At 43.1% G+C, this 22,501-nt stretch overlaps 1 protein-coding gene across 1 annotated transcript in view; it reads right to left on the bottom strand.

Moving 5' to 3' along the window:
- DNAH2 (dynein axonemal heavy chain 2) overlaps window positions 1-22,501 on the bottom strand; it is a 114,714-nt gene that overhangs the window by 40,790 nt on the left and 51,423 nt on the right. The window contains exons 28-47 of the mRNA XM_023731099.1: window positions 21,776-21,993; window positions 21,413-21,514; window positions 20,946-21,071; window positions 20,533-20,643; window positions 19,987-20,175; window positions 19,441-19,544; window positions 19,152-19,341; window positions 18,096-18,276; window positions 17,003-17,130; window positions 16,140-16,292; window positions 15,737-15,862; window positions 9,558-9,776; window positions 9,188-9,305; window positions 8,839-8,975; window positions 8,132-8,269; window positions 7,884-8,042; window positions 2,412-2,564; window positions 2,128-2,219; window positions 1,609-1,807; window positions 1,229-1,453 (exon numbers count right to left, since the gene is read on the bottom strand). Of these exons, the coding sequence (XP_023586867.1) occupies window positions 1,229-1,453; window positions 1,609-1,807; window positions 2,128-2,219; window positions 2,412-2,564; window positions 7,884-8,042; window positions 8,132-8,269; window positions 8,839-8,975; window positions 9,188-9,305; window positions 9,558-9,776; window positions 15,737-15,862; window positions 16,140-16,292; window positions 17,003-17,130; window positions 18,096-18,276; window positions 19,152-19,341; window positions 19,441-19,544; window positions 19,987-20,175; window positions 20,533-20,643; window positions 20,946-21,071; window positions 21,413-21,514; window positions 21,776-21,993 (3,068 nt within the window). The remainder of the gene's footprint in view (window positions 1-1,228; window positions 1,454-1,608; window positions 1,808-2,127; window positions 2,220-2,411; window positions 2,565-7,883; window positions 8,043-8,131; window positions 8,270-8,838; window positions 8,976-9,187; window positions 9,306-9,557; window positions 9,777-15,736; window positions 15,863-16,139; window positions 16,293-17,002; window positions 17,131-18,095; window positions 18,277-19,151; window positions 19,342-19,440; window positions 19,545-19,986; window positions 20,176-20,532; window positions 20,644-20,945; window positions 21,072-21,412; window positions 21,515-21,775; window positions 21,994-22,501) is intronic.

The following is a 22,501-nucleotide window of genomic DNA, read 5'->3' on the forward strand; positions in this document are numbered from 1 at the left end:
TCCTGCTGATATTTGAAATACCAGGGGCATAGCTTCCAGTATCACAGCAACATGTAAACCACCACAGTATGACAGACTGACAGACGGGTGGTGAAATCTCTTTATTAAACTCCTCAATTACCCTTTTGAGTATCTAGCTCCTCGCCTGGATCCTAACTGGTAAATACACCAGTCAAACAGCTGCTCTTTCTGCCAAAAATAATTTCAAATACCTATATCTTAGTAGACACTTAGGGCCAACCCAGAGATAGCTGTCAAAGGACAGTAAGAGTGAAGATATGGGCAGGAAGTGCAGGATCATACAAATAGAACACAAAACGAACCATGCATTTAGAATGACACCAAAGGGTCAGAAAGAACTGTGAACACTGTGGATGCAATGAGCTGTGATGAAAAATGGTCTCGTAGAGGGCTGTGGAAAAAAAAAAAAAAAAAAAAAAAAAAAAAAAAATGAGGTATTCAATTTACATCAGAACCGACATATGATGGAGTCGTCCGAAGGGAAGCCTGTTGTAAATCCGGGATTACCTGTAATGCATTTGTCCTTATTTTATCATCGTAATCCATGAAACCCCAATTAGAAAATACAGATAATAAAAAACAAACACTTTGATGATGTCTTCTAGACTTTTTCTTTTTCACGTATGTGTGTGTATGCATTCTTTCTTAGAAACATATGAATATATTGTTGAGTGGGTTTTTTACCCTGAAGGTCAGATATAGGTGCACCACAGAAATTAGGATGGGATGGCAGCTGCCCCTTGGTTTAGGAAAGAGAAATAAACAAGATGCTCAGAATACTGTTGGGGAAAAGCCAGGCCTGAAGGGAGCTGCCTGTGTCCTGGGTGGGAGCAGAGAATCAATACCATGGAGGTGGTCATTCCAATAATGGGAGGCAGAGAGGCACCAAGATGGGAAGTCAGAGGACCTGGGCTCCTAGAATTTCCAGGGCGAGAAACAGGTTGGTATGTAAGTGTGGTGTAAGAGGCCTGGAGAAGGTTTGGAAGTTGGAGAACAGGATCCTTTGAGAACTAAATTTAGGTCAGTGGGGAGAGTTAATAAAATGAGTTGATAACTTAGGAGCTAGATGTCTGGGTCCTGACGAAGAGGCAGGACACCCTGTATGGTGAGGAAAACTGGGATTGTATCCTGGGTCCCAGTGGAGTGGGGGCTGAGCCTGTGATGAGAGAGAACAGAGGCCTGAAGAACAGATTGTTGGGATGCTTACTCGAATGTGCTTGATGGTCTGTTTCGAACGATCATACCAGAAGCCATAGTCAATCCAGAGGCGAATCAGCTCCAGGGGTGGCTGAGACCCAAATGTATCCTTAGCTGGCATATTCAGGTCATCCATGAAGGTGATCATGCTTTTGCCCCCAAATGGCACATAGACACCCTTGGTTCGCTTCTCCACCCTGCTCTCAATGATGCTCTGCACGTTATTGGATGTGGTCTGGTAAAAAAGGTACAGAATGAATGCTTGGGTCCCCCAAGAGGAATCTGGGTTTAGAGAGGGGTGTAAAGCAGGAATTTGGACCCCAGGCATGAGAAGAAGGCAGGGAGAGAGCGGGGAGCTGGCAGTCTGTTTCCCTGGGTCCTGCAACACACCTGAGAAGACATGTTGACAACGAGCACTGACCACTGGCTGGAGGGCAAGGATTGCAGAACACTCTGGGCAATGGATGTCTTTCCAGTTCCCACAGGACCGACCAGCAGGATGGGATTCTGGTTGGACACCAATGCGCTCACCAGGTAGTTGTAGCGAACAGTGTCAACAGTGGGCACCATGATCTTATAGAAGGGGGTGCTAGGGAAAGAAAGGAACTGTATCTCAAGGATCACTGGCTCACTCCTTTCTAACTCCCACTTCATTCTACCTCCCAACAAGAAAGAAAAAAAACCATTATCTCTGGTACTACAACTCTCTAATCGCCAACCCTGCCTCCCATGGGGCCTGAGGATCAGGCTTTCTCCTTAAGGACCCTAGATCCTGCTTCCTGTACTCAAGAATCATCTCTTCTCTGAGATCGAGCCTCTCCTTTCTATAGCTTATTTTGGCTTCTTGGCCCCATCTCTCTTGCTACATCTTTCCTCAAGCCCTACCCACAGCCCATGCCCTGCTCTCACTTTGGAGGGTAGCGCCAACTCTTGGGAAGCTTTTCCTCAAATGATGTCCAGCTCCGCATCTTGGGGTCCACAAAATACTCATACACAGTGTCCTGAGGAGAGGCATGTGTGTCAGGTTACCAAAGCCTTCCTTTAGCTGTCCTCAGTCCAGATAAAGGACTCCAAGGCCATGGCTGGAAGAAAGGGAGCTGGGTGGGCAGGCAGGAACTCACATAGAGCCTGAGGATCATGGATACCTGTGAGTTCCGGAAAAATAGAACAGCTGGGTCTCTGAGTGCCCTGACCTTATTAGGAAAGGAGCCCTCAATCTCTCGGAGGTAACTGTCAATCTTCTTGCGGCCCTCCTCATCCACAGAGGCACACACAGACCAGATCATGCTGAACACAAATGTCATCTCGACCATGGAGGCATAGTATTCACCATCAGCTGGGTTCACCTGGGAAGGAAGAAGAGAAGAGAAAATACTTTGACAGATCATCACAAAGGCTCAGTTTTTCTCTCTCCCTGGTTCTATCTGGAAAACCACATGGTTGTAAATAAACCTAAATCTAAAAGATTTAGATAAACTTGAAACTCGTTGCAGCTCAGCGCTTGCCCTGACTTTCCTCTCTACAAAATGATAAAGACACGGCAGAGATCCAGCCACACCACTTCCACTGTGGAGAAGCACTCATGTGTCATCAAGGAGACGAGTCCAAACACATTTGTGGTAGACTTCTTTGTAACTGCAAAAAAAATCGGAGATGACATAAATGTTCATCAGTAGAGGAATGAAAAATAAAATGTTATGTTCTGCCATGGAATAGTATATAGCCATTAAAAGCATGAAAGTTTAACCTTACAATTCCAACAAACAGAAAAAGAGCAGCAAAAAAATATAAAAGCCCACAGTCACCAGTCACCAGAATAAAGGAAATAATAAAGATTAAAGGATAAATAAATGAAATAAAAAAACAATAGAAAGAATCAACAAGACTAGAAGTTCGCTCTTTGAAAGGATTAATAAAATCAACAAACCACTGGCCAAAATGATAGAGAAAAGAAGAAAATGCAAATAACACAAATAAGAAATGAGATGGGTGACGTTACAACAGAACCAACTGAAATAAAAAGGATCCTAAGAGAATACTATGAAGAACGTACTCCAACAAATTTGAAAACCTAGAAGAAATGGACAAATTTCTAGAAATACACTACCCTACCTAAACAAACACAAACTGAGGTAGAAAATTTGAACAGACTCATAACAAAAGAGGAAATTGAAGAGGTCATAAAACAACTCCTAACAAAAAAAGCCCTGGCCCAGATGGCTTCACTGGAGAGTTTACCAAACATTCAGAGAAGAGCTAACACCAATTCTACTCAAACTATTCCAGAGCATAGAAAAGGATGGAATGCTCCCAAATGCATTCTATGAAGCAAGCATAATCCTGATACCAAAGCCAGGCAAAGACACTACTAAAACAGAAAATTATAGACCAATATCCCTCATGAATATAGATGAAAAAGTTTTCAACAAAATCCTAGCCAACAGAATCTAACAACATACAAAAAAAATAATATGTCATGACCAAGTGGGATTCATACCAAGGATGGCTCAACATTAGAAAATCAATAAACATGAACATAATCTACCATATAAATAAAACAAAGGAAAAGAACCATCTGATCACATCAATTGATGCAGAAAAGGTATTTGATAATATCCAACACCCATTCCTGATTAAAAACTCTCAGCAAAATAGGAATAGAAGGGAAATTCCTCAACATAATTCAGTGCATATATACAAAACTGTAATGGATTGAATTATGTCCCCCAAAAACTGTGTGTATCAGTTTGGCTGGGCCATGATTCCTGGTATTGTGTGGTTCTCCTATAAGCTGTAAATCCTGCCTCTACGATGTTAATGAGGGAGGATGGGCGGCAGTTGTGTTAGTAAGGCAGGACTCAGTCTACAAGATTGGATTGTATCCTGAGGCAATGTCTTGAGATATAAAAGACAGAAGTGAGCAGTGAGACAGGAGGACCTCATACTACCAAGGAAGCAGTGCCGGGAGCAGAGCGCGTCCTTCGGACAGGGGTCCCTGCGCAGAGAAGCTCCTAGTCCGGGGGAACACTGATGAGAAGGCCGACAGAGACAGGAAGACTTCCCCTGGAGCTGACACCCTGAATTTGGACTTTTAGCCTACTTTGACTGTGAGGAAATAAACTTTTCTTCATTAAAACCATCCGCTTGTGGTATTTCTGTTATAGGAGCACTAGATGACTAAGACAAAAACCAACAGCCAACATTATTCTCAACGGAGAAAGACTGAAAGCATTTCCCTTGAGAATGGGAACAAGACAAGGATGTCCTTTTTCACCACTTTTATTCAACATTGTACTGGAAGTCTTAGCCAGAGCAATAAAGCAAGAAAGGGAAATAAAAGACATCCAAATTGGTAAGGAAGAAGTAAAACTATCCCTAGTTGCAGATGATATGATCCTATACATAGAAAATTCCAGATATTCTACAAGAAAGCTATTGGAACTAATAGAAGGATTCAGCAAAGTGGTAGGGTATAAGATCAACATACAAAAATCAGTTGAATTCCTCTACACTAACAAAGAGAACTTCTAAAAGGAAATCAGGAAAACAATACCATTTACAAGAACCCCCCAAAAGATAAAATAGTTGGTAATAAACCAAACAATGGATGTAAAAGACTTACACAAAGAAAACTACAAAACACTACAGCAAGAAACCAAAAGACCTACATAAACAGAAAAACATACCATGCTCGTGGATAGGAGGAATTAACATTGTGAAAATGTCATTACTACCCAAAGCAATCTATAGATATAATGCAATCCCTATCCAGATTCAAACATTCTTTAATGAGATAGAAAAACTAATCACCCTTTATTTGGAAAAGAAAGAGGCCCCAGATAAGCAAAGCACTACTGAAGAAGAAGAACAAAGTAGGAGGTCTCACATTCCTTGATCTCAGAAACTTCTATATAGCCACAGTAGTCAAAATAGCCTGGTACTGGTACAAAACAGACACATAGACCAACGGAACAGAATTGAGAACCCAGAATTAAATCCATCCACCTATGGAGAACTGATCTTTGACAAAGGGCTGGAATCCATTAAATGGGGAAGAGACAGTCTCTTTAACAAACAGTGCTGGCAAAACTGGACATCCATTTGCAGAAAAATGAAACAGGATCCATACCTCACACCATACACAAAAACTAACTCAAGATGGATCAAAGATCTAAATGTAAAACCTAAAACTATAAACATCATGGAAGAAAAAATAGGGTCAAACCTAGGGGTCCTAGTTTATGGCATAAATAGACTATCAAACACAACTAAAAATGCACACACAGCAGAATATAAACTAGACTACTGGGACCTCTAAAAATGAAACACTTATGTACATCAAAAGACTTCTCCAAAAGAGTAAAAGAAGAACCTACAGACTGGGAAAAAAATTTTGGCAACAACATGTCTGACAAGGGACTAATCTCTAAAATTTATATAAAACTTCAACACCTCAACAACAAAAAGACAAACTACCCAATTAAAAAATGGACCAAGAACATGAACAGACACTCTACCAAAGAAGACATTCAGAAGGCCAACAAATACATGAAGAGATGCTTGCAATCATTAGCCATTAGAGAGATGCAAATCAAAACTACAATGAGATAAGATCTCACACCAGTAATAATGGCACTGATTAAAAAAAACAAAACAGTGGTCAGTGCTCATTGTTAACATGTCTGCTCAGATGTGTTGCAGGATCCAGGGAGCCAGAGACCGCCAGCTCCCCACTCTTTCCCTGCCTTCTGCTCACCCCTGGGGTCCAAGTTCCTGCTTTATGCTTCTCTCTAAACCCAGATTCCCCTTGGGGGACCCAAGCATTCATTCTGTTCCTTTTTCACTAGACCACATCCAATAATGTGCAGAGCATCATTGACAGCAGGGTGGAGAAGCGAATCAAGGGCGTCTATGTGCCATTTGGGGGCAAAAGCATGATCACCGTCATGGATGACCTGAATATGCCAGCTAAGGACACATTTGGGCCCTAGCCACCCCTGGAGCTGATTCGACTTTGGATTGACTACGGCTTCTGATACGATCATTTGAAACAGACCATCAAGCACCTTTGAGTAAGCATCCCAATAATCTGCTCTTCAGGTCTCTGTTCTCTCTCATGAGAGGCTCAGCCCCTACTTCACTGGGACCCCAGGATACAATCCTATAATCCAGGAGTTGACCAGGATTGGAGGAAGGAGTGATCAAAAAGGACTTTAGCTTTATATGAAATATTCTAATTTTTAGAAAGGAACGTAGGTTCAACTATTACGTGTATAATTAAAAAATACCAACTTAACAGCAGAAACAGCATGTTTAGAGTGCACGTTCTCTACCCCTGACTCAGAGGACACAGGACAGATGCTGTTCTTCTTGCCGATGGGTGATGGAGCCCATGGCGCCACCCAGTCTCTGCCAGACCTCCTCAGGAAAAATGGCCAACAGACAACTAACTAGGCATCATGTGTATCATCTCTAACCTACTATGTGAAACAGCTACAGACCTGTGGGTGAGGAGCTCCTGAGGATGGGCTCTGAATTAAGATACCTAGAACTGCAGATAATGTGGTATCCAGTATGCTGTCCAATCCAGAATACTGGACTTGGTCTTAAAGTAAGCCTTGATCCTCAAAATGTAGGTAGGAAATGATGTTGAGACTGTATCATCTACCGTAGTCAATGCAGAATCCATAGTCTGTCCTTCCAGCTCACCCCAACATACAACACAGCTCATCACCCTCATGGTTGAGTCCTCTCCTTGGAGTCTCTGCTGCGCGCAAACACCACCACCTCACCCTGCCCACCCAGGACTGACGGGCATGCCTTTGTGTTTTTGCAAAGGCCATTCCCTTTACCAGGAATCCCTCCTGTCTTTGTTCTGTCCATCAGTGTTCTTCACCCTTCTTGAAAATCCTGCTCTAGATGGAAGCCTTCCCTACCCAGCCAGCCCTCCTTAGTACCTCTATGCCAGCAGCACTTGTATTAATGTCCTTTTCCAACATATTACCTTGCAAGTTCATCTACATATTTTTAATTTATATTAACTGTACCAGGAATAACATATACTGCTATAGATCATCATAGTTGTTAATAACATATTATTGTTTTATTTATCAAGCAATGTATTTAAAAACAATATAAACCATTTTCAGGTAATGATTTAATCTCAATAGAAAATATGGATTGTTGATCCTTAGTCCATAATTCTAAACTGAACAAAATTTGGACCTGCAATAGAAATTAATCTGAAATTTTCTAAAACCTCTCATCAGATTAAACTGGGAATTCCCCCCAACAGAAACTGTATCCAAGGCCTCACATATACCAAGACTTAATATTTATGTTTTGAAAAAACTGGAGAAATGAAGAACCAAATGAATTACTCTAGATTCCCAAAATATGGGTGGGAGATTACTGTGAGTCCCCATTGTGTGCTATATTCAAGTTAGAATCCTTCTTCTGGTCTTTTCAGACACACACACACACACACACACACACACACACACCCCTCACTGCCTCCATGCCCATTGTGTCCTCCCTTTGGAGTCTGCTCCACACAAGCCTAGTGTTCAATCGGTTTCTCAGATACATCCTTTCCCTGACACTTTCCCTGGGAGGTCCCCGTGATGCCTTTCTGCCCTGGCTCTGGTCTGTGTTCCTCCGCTTACTCCGTTCTCTGGCGTGGCCAGGGCCGAGTACAGCTTGCAGAGGGAGATGATGCCGCTGTATTCAGGAACCGGCACCAGCTCGTTGCAGTTGTCCTTCTTAAAGGCCAACAGCTTGTTGATGAACTTCTCAAACATGCGTTGAAGGGGCTCCACCTCAGCCTAGTATTAAATAAAAAGGGACTCTTTATTTACTCTTGTGCCCCGTAGGCCACCCTGGTTACTTCCCTTCTTCTCAGTTCCCTTCCTACCTTTGGCCTCTTCTCCAGCCACGACTGAACATAGGGCTTCCAGCCCAGGTCAGCGTAGTCAGTATAGACCATCCCACAGCGAGATACGGTGGCCGGAGAAGCCACTGACAAGTTCTCCACTTCGAACAGGAGAGAAACCTAAGGACACACTTTGTCAGAACCTCATCTTTCCCTTCATCCCCCACCTCACACTACTAATAAAAACAACACAGAACTCTGATGCTCTAAGGTGTCTCTATCAAGTACCAAGTGTGGCATGATGAATGAAGACCTGAGGTTTACAGATGATTTGCTTTTCAAAATAAATTAGAGCATATTCAATGTTAACCTTCTGAAAATATCACTCTCTTACTTGCACTGTTTGAGTGGGAGAAAAAGAGTCGGCTTCACAGGTAGTGGATTCATAAGCCTGGTACATATATGAAGGTCATTTCTCACATCAGCAGAAAGGTGCTGAGGAGGGCTGCCTCTGTCTACACAGCACTTCTTAGTACACAAGCTACTTTTCTACATGATTGTTCTCAGCATCCATCACAGAGTTTTTCCTTCAGTCATGAGTTTCCCTGAATCCAGGCATCCTCTTCCTCAGCTCTCTCCTATAGCACTTACACTTCTCGCAGAGTTCTGGTGTTCCTCCCCTTGGCCCCCAGCTCGCCTCTCCAGCTGCTACCTCTGCAGGGCCCTGGCTGGCCGACTGTACCCCATACCTGCTCAGGCATTGCAATGCGCTCTCCGTTGATAAGGGTCAACACTTTGTTATCGTCCATAACCGAGTTCATGCTCTCAATCCACAGTGTGTCCACAGGGCCATCAAAAAGTATCCACTTCTCATCAGGTTTCTCATCTAAGCAGAACGTGGCAGATACAAAACCCAGGAGACTCATCACCTAGCCCTCCCTCCACACTGGAGCTCCTCAAGATGCCAGCACATGTTTCCTCATACCTCAGCAATCCCCAAGCTTTCCTCATCCAAATTTGAGCTTCTGATCCCCAAGCTTCCCACCCCCTCAGAAGATTCAGGCATCTGCCCTCCATATCCCATGGTCCTTTGGGTACCTGCACATGCCATCCTCATGACATTGGACAAGACACCATCTGTCCATTCATTAGTGCTGAGGTCATATTCCCCATATAGCTCCCCCAGGGACAAGGCCTTGGGGTTCAACGGGAACTCCTAAAAATGGCACAGGAGGGGGTTTTTGAGCTGCCGGCAGACAAACCCCCCAAGATGTCCTGATATTTCCAGCCCCCCCCCCTTAGGTGTCTGGCTCTTCTCTCTAATCTCTCAGAGGCCTCCTGGAGACCCAGGCACGTCCCTCCTAGTTTGCACTCCCCGCCCTCACACCTGTGCGTACTTGCCCCCAACCTCCACTGTCTTCCTGCTACTTAAGTCTCTGCCACTGACTTCATTGTCCCAGCTCCGTACTCTAACAATGTTGAAGTTGGGGTCTCCAGCGCGGCTCAGGGAAGACAAGGACAGCTGCAAAATTCGCCAAGAGGCAGTCTTGCCACTGCCCGTGCAGCCCACAATCATCGTGGAGTGGCGGGAGTTCTTGGTTTCGTACAGCTGGATAACCTTGGTGAGGGTGAATGGTGTGGGCTGCAGGCCCATATCTCGAACCTCCTGCTCAATGACCTCCCGCAGCTGAGGGAAGAGAAAATGAAGGAAGTGGAAGACAAAGGGTGCAGCCTGCAAAGAACTTCAAAATCTCTCCAATGCCTAGGAGGATAATGTTCAAATTATTAAATGGCGCCAGGGCCCCTTGAACAACGGCAATTGTTCATTCACTGGAAGCTGGCCAATTGCATAATGAAGAGATTGGGTTCTGGAGTCAGCCAGCCTGGGTCCCCAGCTTTCAGCCTGGGTCCCCCTGAGAGAGCGACTTCTCTGAGCCTCAGTTTCTGCATCTGTTAAAGGGGAGTAATGATACTTTCCTCATAGCATTGGTGTATTAACTAAGACAGTCAATATAAAGCACAATGCCTGGCATGTAGCTCTAAACGTTTTTTCTATTATTAATCAACAAGTATTCATTAAGTCTTTACAGTATGTGCCAAGCACTGTGCTAGGTGCTGGGGATACAGCTGAGAATAACATAGAGTTCATCCAATTGTGAGTTCAGTCTGGTGGGAGAGCTAGATGTTAAACAAATCATCACCTAAGGTGTGTTAGGCTGCTAACCAAAAGCTTACTGGTTTAAACTCACCCAGTGGCTCTGCAGGAGAAAGACCTGGTGATCTTCTCTCATAAAGATTACAGCCTAGAAAACCCTATGGAGCAGTTCTACTCTGTCACATGGGGTCGCTATGAGTCAGAATCGACTCAATGGCACCTAACAATAATAACATAGAACCATGATCCATATAGATCAGTCCCACATTTATAAACACACAGTCAATGCAACCAAATAATTTCACATAGATGCAAGATCTTGTATCTCACAAACACCCCTAAGAGGCCTCATCATTACTACTTCTTCAGCTATCTGAGAATTAGTTTTACTGGTACGTGTGTCCACGTTTACCATCATGCCCCCAGTTTAATATGTCACATTTTCTATTTCATTCAGTTAAAATGTTTTCTAATTAATATCTTCTTTGACCCATGAGTTATTTAAAATTATATTACTTAATTTTCAAATAGTTGGGCTTTTTTCTAATTATATTTTGTTACTGGTTTCTGCTTTAATTCTACTGTGGTCAGAGATCCTCCTCGGTATAATTTCAGTCATTTGAAATTTATGAGACTTATGCTTAATAACCCAACATGTGGTCAATTTTGGTAACTGTTCCATGTGTACTTGAAAAGAATGTGTATCTGCAATTGTTGGATGCAGGGTTCTATATGGGTCAGGTCAAATCTGTTAAAAGTATTTAAATCTTTATCTTTACGAATTTCTTTGCTTGCTTTATCAGTTTCTGAGAGAAGTATGTTCAAATCTACTAGGATTTTGAATTTATCTGTTTTACTATTTCATTCTGTCAATTTTTTTAAATGCGTTTTGTAGCTATATGATTACGTCCATATAAATATAGAATTGTTCTTTCTGTGGATTCACCCATTTATCATTATGAAATATCCTCTTTTACCTTTAATATTTCCTTTTGCCCTAAATTCTTCTTTGCCTGGTATCAGTATAGTTACACCATTTTGATCAGAAAATGTGGTTTGAAAAACTTTGAAATTTTTGAGGCAGATTTATGCCTTTACATGATCAATTTTCCTAAATGTACTATGTGCACTTGAACAGAATGGTAGTTCTTCAGTTATTGAGTGCAATGATCTATATCATTATTATATCAAGATTGGCCATTGTATTGTCCAAATCTTTTATATCCGAACTGATTTTTAGTCTGCTCAATCCATCAGTTACTAAGAGAAATATGTTAAGATCTCCACTATGGTGATAGATTTGTCCTTTCCTCTTTGTAATTCTGCAAAAGTTTGCAGTATTTATTTTGAGGCTACATAATCAGGTGCATCCAAATTTAGAACGGTTTTATCTCCCTGGTGAATTGACTATTTTATTGTTATGAAGTGACCCCTTTATTTCTACTAATGCTTTTTACCTTAAAGTTATTTTGCTCATATTGCTACCCCAGTTTTCCTTTGATTATTATTTGCCCAATATATCTTTTCGTTGACTCTTAATCCTTTGTCTTTATGTTTTAGGTGTGTCTCCTGTAAACAGTACTTAGTGTTATAATAATAGTGTATACTATTCAATGTATGCTATGATTACTGTTCCTTTCTTGCTTAAGATTTTTTGTTTTCTCGAGGGTTTAATAGTGGCTGTGTTTTTATTTGCTTAGTTTTTAATATACTTATGTTTAACTCAACTTTAAACTTTCTGCTAGTTGACTAACTCTCAAAATGTTTATTCACATTCAGGTATCTATTTCTTCTTCTTAAAGAAGTCCTCCTGAAGCCTTCAGATTTGCTCCAGCCTGCACTGGTTTTTATCTTTGCCCAGTGCACAACTGTCATCCTAAGAATTACTTTGGCCTCTCCCTTACAGTTATCTTCTGTTTTCTGTGTCCTCTATATTCCTCTTTCTTGGTATGCTCCTGCATTTTGATAGAGCACATCCTTTAGTAGCTTTCTAAGATGAGATACATTGGAGGTGTTTTTTGTTTTTTTTTTTTTTTTTTTTTAGCGAGGCAGTCTGCATCTCTAAAAATGTCTCTGATCTTGTCACCACATGATAGGTTGGCTGGTATAGAATTCAAGGTTAGAAATTATCTTTCTTCAGAATTTTGAAGGCTTCTCTATTGTTTATAGATTCAATATTGCTATTGAGAAATCCAACATTCTGATTCTTTTTTTTTTTTTTGCCATTTTTTTTATCGTGCTTTAGATGAAGTTTTACAGAACAAATTAGTTTCTCATTAAACAATTAATACACATATTGTTTTGTGACATTGGTTACCAACTCCATGATGTGTCAACTCTCTCCCCTTCTCAACCTTGGGTTCCCCATTACCAGTTTTCCTGTCCCCTCCTGCCTTCTCTTCCTTGCCCCTGGGCTGGTGTGCCCATTTAGTCTCATTTTGTTTTATGGGTCTGCCTAATCTCTGGCTGAAGGGTGAACTTCAGGAGTGACTTCAGGACTGAGTCAAAAGGGTGTCTGGGGGCCTTACTCTTGGGGTTTCTCCAGTCTCTTCAGACCAGTAAGTCTGCAACATTCTGATTCTTGATCTTTTGTATGTCACCTTTTTTTTTTTAACCCTTTTTGGAGGCTTGTTAAATTTTCTCCTTGTCCTAGTGTTTTGAAATTTCACAATGATGGGCCTTGGTAAGGATTTATTTTATTCATTGTGCTGTGTTGGTCAGAGATCACTTGTGAACACTTTAATTTCAGAAACTTATATCCTCAGTTCTGCAGATTCTTCATGAATTATTTTATTTTTGATCTTCCACTCCCCTCTATTTTCTCTGTTCTTACTTTTTGGAACTCCTATTATTTGGATGTGTCCTTTCTAGACTGGCTTTTCAATCTTATCTCTTTCCCTGTTTTGCTCTATTCTCTGGAATACGTCTTTTTTTTTTTTTAATAGCATTTCATTTGTATTTTATGGATACAATATATTAATCTTATCTCTGAGAATACTAGTGGTAGATTTTTAAAAAACTTTTCTTATCTGTGCATTATCTATTTTCTCTCTCTCTCTTTTTTTTCCCCCCATTTGTTTTCCACTTCTTTCATGTTAGAGGCTTTCCTCAGACGTCTGGTCAGCCTTAGTTTTCTGCTCATATATAAGGGTGAAGAACTAAAAAACTGAACGGAAGCTCTGAGTGTGTGTGAGGGCCTTGCAGACTGTAAGTGCCCTTGTGGATTATTTATCTGGGCATTTTGTTGGGAAACTTCCATTGTCAATGTCTTGGTCATTCCTCTAGGGCCAGACAGATTTCCCAGAAACAACTCTTCCAGTTTTCTGTCGGACTACCAGCATTCTGGAAGCTGAGAGATGGAAGAAGGCATTCAATGTGTAAACATTCTCTTAATTCCCATTTTTAATAGGCTTTACTCTGCCCTCAACTACACTGGTGTTCCCAGTCCAGACACCTACTATTTTACTCTCTCGTCTTCTGCCAAAATGGATGAGGCATAGTCATCCAGTGTCACAGAGGAGGGGAGATCTAGAGATTAAAGACAGTTTACCTCCAATTTTCCTTATTTTAGCCACACCCCTTTAACCCTCCCCCACTCTCCACTTGCAGAGGTACCTAATTCCACAAATTCTTCGCCTTCTGCGGATTGCACCTCAACTTCCCTTACTTCCAGTCTTCTCAGGTTTGCTAAGTAAGTCACAACTTATTCATTTGCTTCCTATGACTAAAATTTTGTTGTTATCTCCTTTCTCATTCTCCCCATTCTTTTGTGTATGTATTCCTTATAAATAAACCTCTTTAGTATAGTTGTAGCAGATTTTCAGAAGAGAAAAAAGAGATTGTGTGTTTTTAATCCACCTTCTTTACCTAGAATTCCTCTCTCTGTCTGTTGAGGGTTTTTGTTTTTTTTTAATTTCAATTAGAATATTTTTCATTTCTAGAAATTCTATTTATTCTTTTTCAAATCTACTTTGTTTAAGAAGGCTCTTTCTCCTGGCTCATAGTTTCTGGCTTCTCTTTCATTTCTTTAAACATATTATAAGTAGTTACTTTTAAATTTTGTGCTGTTAGTTACAATATCTGAAGTCTTTGTGGATCTGTTTCCATTGCCTGTTGTTCTGGCTTCCATTCATGGTATCTTGTTTCCTTTTGTGTTTTGTGATTTTTTTTTACCAAGAGCTGCTCATTTTTCTTGGACTTTTTTACCTGTGGGAGGTCTTTTTTTGTCTGCTGAAGTCAAAGTTGAATTCCTCCAGAAATCATTTGCGTTCTCTGCCAGTCACCCTGGGGGGCACTACCAACTTGGAAATACTTAATATTAAATTCTAAGCTTGAGATTGTTTGGATTATACAGTAGAAATTCTAAGCCTGAGGTTTTTGTTTTTTGTTTGTTTTTGATTATACAGGAGAATTTATAACCATAAACCACGTGAGGGTTGGCTTATGGTTAAGAAATCTCAAAGGAGATTTTACCACCGCCTGCCATCATCAAAGGTCAAGGCAACCAAGGTTCTTTATTACACATAACCTTCTAAATAGTGTCTCATTTTCCCATTTACGGAGAGTGTTTTTCCCTTGCAGACTGAGGTCCATACAGAGGTTTCCTGTTATACCTCCAAACTCAGGCTGCCCCTAGGCTTCACCTCCTATCCCCAGTGCCTTAAGTTCAACAAAAAATTTCAGGGAAAACGCTAGATTTGGTATTCACTTACCTCCCAGAGTTCCTGTTTTTACTCCCTCTCCCCACCCTAGAATTCTTTCTTTCTTGCCAGCTTAGCAATGCATTTTAAAAGATGTATTTTTAGTGGTTTCAGTTGAAAGGCTCATCCAGAATATCTAGACTGCCAGAGAAGAAAGTTCCTATACTTCCGAAAACCCTCCTTTCCTCCCTTATTGAGTCCACTGCTCTCACATTTCAAATAGCTCCTACCAGTCTCTCCTCAAAACTCCCTGAATAAGGAGGGAAGTAGAGGCAGGAGAGGGCTAATGAGTATGGGGAAAGTAGAAAGGCCAATGGATTAGAGGTCTTAATGAAGTCAAAGAACTGCTGAGTGGAAGTACTTGAGCAGCTAAGTCAGGGAGCAGGAAGCTGTGGTCAGAGAGCAGAATGTTTGAATAGGTCTATATCAATTTATAGTCCGTTGGTGGTACAAGCGGTTAAGTGCTTGACTACTAGGTGAAAAGTTGGCGGTTTGAACCCACCCAGCGGCACCTCGGGAGAGAGGGCTGGCAATCTGCTTCTGAAAAGGTCCCAGCCTTTGAAAACCCTATGGAGCAGTTCTGCTCTGCACACATAGGGTCGCTATGAGTCGAAATCCACTTGATGGCAACTAACAACAACAACGTATCGTTTTATAGGTAAGAAAGAGAGGTTAACTGTCTTGCTCAAAATCCCAGCAAGTGAATGGCACCACAAAGCCTAGAAGCCAAGTTTCCTATTCCCCAATCCACCCTCACATATGAGATTAGAGAGAGTATTAAGGAACAAATACCTTTCCATAGTCAATGACAGGCAGCTCAATGCTGGGGAACAGATCTTGCACGATGGCATTGAACAGTGGCACATCAACTGAAGTTAGCTTGGCAATATTCATATCTCTCATTGACAGCAGCAGAACCTAGACGGCAAAGACAGAGACTTGGCTTGAGAAACCAGGGCCTAGGTACTCACTAGGCCCTCCTCCCCAAAGCGGCTAGGGGAAGGAGCTAAAAATAATGGATACACCAGAGTTAGTCTTTAGCAACACAGCAGGTAGAACTAAGGCAAGACAGGAGACAAGGCAGAAGGGTGGGGATCCCAATCTGGGGAAGGTAAGAAACAGAAAAACTTTAGTGAAGGCACAGAGGACTAGTGACAGTGGAGATTATGGTCCAAGAGCTGTGTGCTTGATCCACCTCTTCATCAGTCAGATCCAGCTGTAGGCGGCGTTTCCTGCCAGCATAGCGCAGGAGGGAGGTGAGGGCACGTAGGCCAAAGTCATAATGGTCCTGTCTGGAGAGCTGCTGCACAGCCAGTGAATAAAGCGTGTACACCTTCTTGGCCAGAATCTAGGGACCAAAACAGAGGAAGAAACATCCCGTCTCCCCACAAATCCCTCTGCTTCATCCTGGGACAGTTATGAATACAAGAAGCTAGGTCCTGGGACTTTAACTAGTTAAAACCAAACGAAACCATTTGCCTTTGAGTCAGTTCCAACTCACAGCCACCTCATGTGTGTCAGAGTAGAACTGCGCTCCATCGGGTTTCCAATGGCTGATATTTTGAAGTAGATCACCAGACCTTTCTTCCTAGGCATCTTTGGGAAGACTTGAACTGCCAACCTTTCAGTTAGCAGTTGAGAGCGTTAAGTTGCACCACCCAGGGTCTCCCTTAAGTAGCTAAAAACCAAAAACCAAACGCATTGCTGTCAAGTCTATTCCAACTCGTAGCAACCCTATAGGACAGAGTAAAACTGCCCCATAGTGTTTCCAAAGAACAGCTGGTGGATTTGAACTGCCGACATTTTGGTTCGCAGCCTTGCTTTATGGACAATCCTAAAGAAAAGATCTTGTGAATCTTCTTGTGCCATTATTGATTAGTGACATCATTAGAGGGGAGGCCTTGCTCCTCCAAATTCCTCTGCCTCCACATCCTACTGCCAGCAGTCTAAGTGCCCAGTAGAATAAGTTAATTGTGAGGCCTTCAGGGGGTTCCTCTGTCCAGGGAACAATACTGGAAAGGGAAATAAAATAATCCGAGAAAAGGATTATAGGAATACCTTGCAGTTGCCAAAGCCCTCCCCAAAGAGAATTATTTCTGCAATAAGGGTAGAATCAGGCACCACCATGGCAATTGGACGGAACATGGATTTAAGATTTTCAGGAAGCTCTGTGCGACCAGCATAGCCTGAAAAACAGTGTCATTTATTTAGAATCCATATATTTCCTCATCTTGACTTGCTTCCCAAAGATCCACTTCCCAATTGATCCCATTTTCCCCAACCCTAGCTCCATCCCTAAGCCCAAATCTTAGATTTCTCCCTAATTCCAGCTCCAGGATGGCTTCCTTTCTCATCTCAGCCCTGGCTCTTCCCACTCCACTTTGGTCTGCTTTCCTATCTCTGGTCCTCTCCTTACTTTCCCCACAGCACTGTTTCAAACTCAAATCACAGAACTGTTGACTTCTCATCTCCCCAAGTTCTATGTCTAACTCTACAACAGTCCTAACAGAAATTCCACTGTTTCTCTGATTCTTTCGTACCTAAACCCTTTCCTATGCCTGTTCTCCCCTAGACCTTCGCCAGAGCTGTTCCCAGGGAACAGTAATGAGAGGCCCTAGGCCTCACACTTTGGGGAGGTTCTCCCATTCTGCACAAGGGATGGCAGACAGACCAGAACTCTGGGCGACGGCCCAATGGGAGGACATAGCTGATTGTTGTTGTTAGTTGCTATTGAGTCATGGCGATCCCATGTGTGCAGAGTAGAACTGCTCCATAGGGTTTTCAAAGCTATGACCTTTCGGAAGTAGACTGCCAGGCCGAGCATGTTAACTGTTGCACCACCTCTGGGTAGGTTCCAACCGCCAACCTTTCGGCTACTAGTTGAGCACTTAACTATTTGGGCCACCAGGGACCTGGGACTACATATACACACATGATCAGTTGTTTATCCCTTTATCAAGTCAGAACAATAAGATTTCCTCCCCTTCTCCCAGAAAGTTGTACGTTTAATCATTCTCTTACCCTTGTTGTCTGTAGCCAGATTTCACATAGCTTAATACATGGTGTGGGGGGCGGGGGGGAGGATGCACTTTTATTTGCCCTGGACACTCAGTTCTCCCCCCAGGAGCCCCGTCTACTCCCTGCCCCTTACCAGGATTCATGGTAATGAAGATCCCACAGGACCACACCAGATTTATTTCAAAACCCTCAAAATAGAAACGAGTGAGCCCGGCAGCCAAGGCCGAGAGGATAGACAGGATCTGCTGGGCCACCACCGAAAGCACCTCAATGTTGATGCGGTTAAACTCGTCAAAGCAGCCCCAGGCTCCAGTCTGTGGGGTGGGAGATAGAGTCACTGGGAGTGAGAGAGGTACCCCAGGATAGGGAGAAACTAGAAGCTTGAGTAACATACCCTTCTGTTATAGATCCAATTATGTGTCCCCAAAATATGTGTTGAAATCCTGACCTCTACACCTGTGTATATAATCTTGTTTGGGAATAGGGTTTTCTTTGTTATGTTAATGAGACCATACCAGTGTAGGATGTATCCTAAACCTAATCACTTCTGAGTTACCAAAAAACCCAGATTAGACACAGAAGCAGACACAGGGCAAGACAGATGCCACATGAGGATTGCCAAGGAACCAAAGAACCAAGGAATGACCAGACTACCGACAAGGAAGGAATCAGCGCAGCCAGGACCCCGATTTGGAATTTTAGCCTCCAGAACTGTGAGAAAATAAATTTTTGTTCTGTAAAGCCACCCTCTTGTGGTATTTCTGTTACAGAAGCACTAGATAGCTAAGACATCTTCCTTAAAATGTTTTGGTAGGCAAGGCAGCCTCTAAAATAGGCAGGGGCAGCACCAGAGTAGCACAGTGGTAGTTTCTGGTCAGATCTTTCCATTAGACAGGGATAAAGTTTGGGTGGGGAAGAGACGGGGGTAGGGACTTGTATATATTGAGTGTCTATGACGTGCCAGACAGTTTACATACATTATCTTATTTAACCCCGACATAATCTACTGGTTTTGCAAATAGCGAAATGAAGCTCAGGGAGATGACGGGATTTGTTTAATTGTAAGGATTAACTGAGGCAATGCAATGCTGTAAGCTACAAAGCACTGAATCAGATTTAGGTTTCGGTTGATTTTCTGAGACTAAAAGATATTTAAGGGGCTCCTGGGACACAGTGGCAGGATACTGACCTGGGCCAGGCCTGAGTACATTCGGCCCATGGACTTATAGTCCAGGCCCTCTGAGCAGTTAACCACAATGACATATGTGCCGAGGGCCTTGCCCAGGTCCTTGACGGTCTCGGTCTTTCCTGTGCCTGCTGGGCCTTTAGGGGAGCCCCCTCGGTGCAGGTGTAATGCTGTGGTCAGTGTCATGTAGCACCTGGGAATTGAGGACAAGACTTGAGTCACTCCTGGAAGAAGCCTTCTCTCAGCATTCACTGCCCTACCCCAATCACCTGGTTCATCCCACAGAGCACACCTGTCTGTCAAGGGGGTGACGACAAGCCGGCCAGAGTTACCCAAGTATTCATAACCATACTGGAACTGTGTATTGGTCTGGCGGATCACACAATCGTCAAGATCCTGGGAAACAGGGCGGGTAAGAGAGAGGTGGGTACAGAGGAAGAGTTAGAGCTTGGGAAATGACTGAGAGTAAAGCTCAGAGATGACAGGGAGGTTAGGGTTAGAAGACCAGGAGTTCACTTTTAGAGTTAGAAGGAGAGAATTGTTCATGGCAAACATGAGAATGGGTTTTATATTGCATGCCCATTCCAATCCATTGGTGGCAGCTACCAGGAGTCTTTCTGAGTCCCAATCAAAGGTCAGTGGCACCTATAGTGAGCACTGACTGGAAAAATTATTTGCCATTCCTGATTTAGGATATTTGAGATCAAGGTAAGAACTGGATTAGGGTACTGATAAGACTAAGAGTTGGGTTAAGATATTGTGTTTGGAGAACATGAGTTTAATTAGAGCATTAGGGTTGGTTTTAGGGTAGGAGAGTGGAGAGCTGGCTCATCTGCACCTTCTCCCAGTAGAACCGAAGTTGGCTGATCCAGTCAAAGGAACTGACATCCATGAGGCCACTCTTATAAAGCTTCTCCAACACATCCCGGGCATGAATTTCTATTGTCACCAGAGCCACAATTTTAAGCCGCATGATCTTGGTCAAGTTCCCCCTGATGGCTTCTGAATACTTATTCAGTATTGACACCTGTGGAACAAGGCGGTGGGGAAGACGGCGGATGGAGCAATGCAACCAAAGCCTCACTGCACTTCTGTTATAACCAAACCCAAAACCCATTGCAGTCAAGTAGATTCTGACTCATAGCGACCCTATAGGACAGAGTAGAACTGCCCCATAGGGTTTCCAAGGAGCGCCTGGTGGATTCAAACTGCCGACCTTTTGATTAGCAGTGAAACTGTTAACCACTACACCTCAGGGTTTCCTTATAAAGTGCCCTCATTCTGACCCTTTTCCACCAGCTCGTCTCTAATTCTGACTCCATTTATCACATTCTTCCCTCCAAGTCTAACTCCAAGCCAATCCCATACTTGTAGGGCTCCCCACCTGCTTCTTCTTCATGACCTTGAGGATTTTCTTGTCTCCTCGCTCCTTAGCTGTCTGCAGGCACTTGGTGACATCAGCTGTCCACTGAATCTGACTGGCTGTGATCACCACCTGGGGCATGTGAGGCAGATGAGAGGTTGTATTCCAAAGCCCTGATTTGGCCACCCACACAGACCAGCTCCCAAATCCCAGCTTCTTCCAGGCCTCTCTCAATATGCCTAATCTTCTCTGAAGGATGGGCATATGCCTAAGGTCAGGAGCTAAGGGTCCAAGGATGTGGGGTACTAGGGCCAAAGCCCAGAAGGGGTCAAGAAGCCTGCGTTTTGTGAGCGCCAAGGTTCTGTCTTTAGATCTGCTGCCCCCCTTTCAGCTCTGTCTTTCTTGTTCCCCCATTTCTATTGATCCTAGCTCACCTGGCCGGCCCATTCCTTCACCCATTTGTCCCTCTTGTTAAGGAACTTCTTGAGGGCCAGGCGGCAGTTCCGGAGAAGGTCCCGCAGGGTCACTCTCATGGTCCGTTCCACATCACCAAGCCAGGACTGGGGGTGGGGGGTTGGGAGGAGAACGGAACACCTTGGCCTCAGGCCCAGAGACAAGATTCCCAAGAGAAAAGGTACTTAGGAAACAGGACTCCAGGGCTTTGGGCCCAAGAGGAAAGCAGGAACTGGGCAGCAGGTGGCTTGAGTCCCTGAGGGAAACGGAGACTAGGAGGCAGACTCTGATTTTCAGGTTCAAGGCAGAGGCTATAATTTCCAGGAATGGCAGGTGGGAGAGGAAAAAAAAACTCCTAAGGCCCCTTCGCAAATGTTCTCTCCTCACAGAGCTAGGCAGACTTTCTAATAGGAAGGAGCTTGGTTCTTAGACTCTTGTCACAACTCACCTCCACAGGCCCTTCCAAAATTACTGAGTGGAGGAAATCGATATACTCGCCGTCACCTGAGAACATTCCCACAGCTTCCCATTTGCTGCTGGGCCCCCCAACCTGTAGAAAAAAGAAGCTGTAATGGCCCAACCTGCCCACTCTTGGTATCTGCCTACCCTAGAAGGCAGTGAGGACTTTTCAGGGTAACTTCTGATCCTCTCAATATCACCAATTTTAAAAAGTCCTCCCCAGTGATAACCCAGAATCACTAATTAACCTTCCTTTCCTTTTGGGAGAGCATGGTCTCCTCCAAAGCCTTGAATGTCTGCACATCACCATCCCTTCCCTGCCCTCCATCCCATCATGGCTGCTTCTATTGACCTTCTGGATCCTCAGCAGTTTGATGTTGTCAAAGCATTTTTTGAGGTGTGGCTGCACAGCCTCTGGGTTGCGAGACTGGCCCAGGATCTCCAAGAGGTCATCATTGGACAAGAAGTAGAAACGAGGGAAAACATGGCGCTTGGTCTCTAAATACATGTCCAGAGACTTCTGAATATCTTCCAAGATTGTGTTCATTTCTATCAATTTTTCCAGGAGTCCTGGGAAAAGGAGCAATAAATGGCATTTGATGACCCTTTTACCTTTGCCCTGAGTACATCTAGAGTCTCTAACTAGATCTACTTTGCCAGCTCTTGAATTTTGGGGTACAGATTGCCATAAGAGTTTCTGGAAGCAGAGAAGTGTCCTCAGTCTTCCATCATGCTTATCCCATTCTCTTCATTAAGTCATTATTAATTATACTTTACGATATAGTTTGTATATCATTATACCTTAATAACACATTATACATGATTTCATTGCTTTAACTACATTTCCCGCTATTCTTTGGAACAACAGTCTCATTCTGCCAAAGAACTTGGTGCTCTGCTGGTCATCCCAAGAGCTCTTGAAAATTAGAAATTGTTCTACACTTACACAATCCAAGTTAGATCATTAGATTTAAATATATATCACGTGCACGCAATGAAAGAGGGCTGCAACAACTGGGGTTGCCAGCGTCCCTTGTGACATAGCAAAAAGAACACTAGGCCAGGAGCTAAAAGACCA

The sequence above is a fragment of the Trichechus manatus genome, unplaced genomic scaffold (assembly GCF_000243295.1).
Source record: "Trichechus manatus latirostris isolate Lorelei unplaced genomic scaffold, TriManLat1.0 scaffold00040, whole genome shotgun sequence".
NCBI classification, from domain to species: Eukaryota; Metazoa; Chordata; class Mammalia; order Sirenia; family Trichechidae; genus Trichechus; species Trichechus manatus.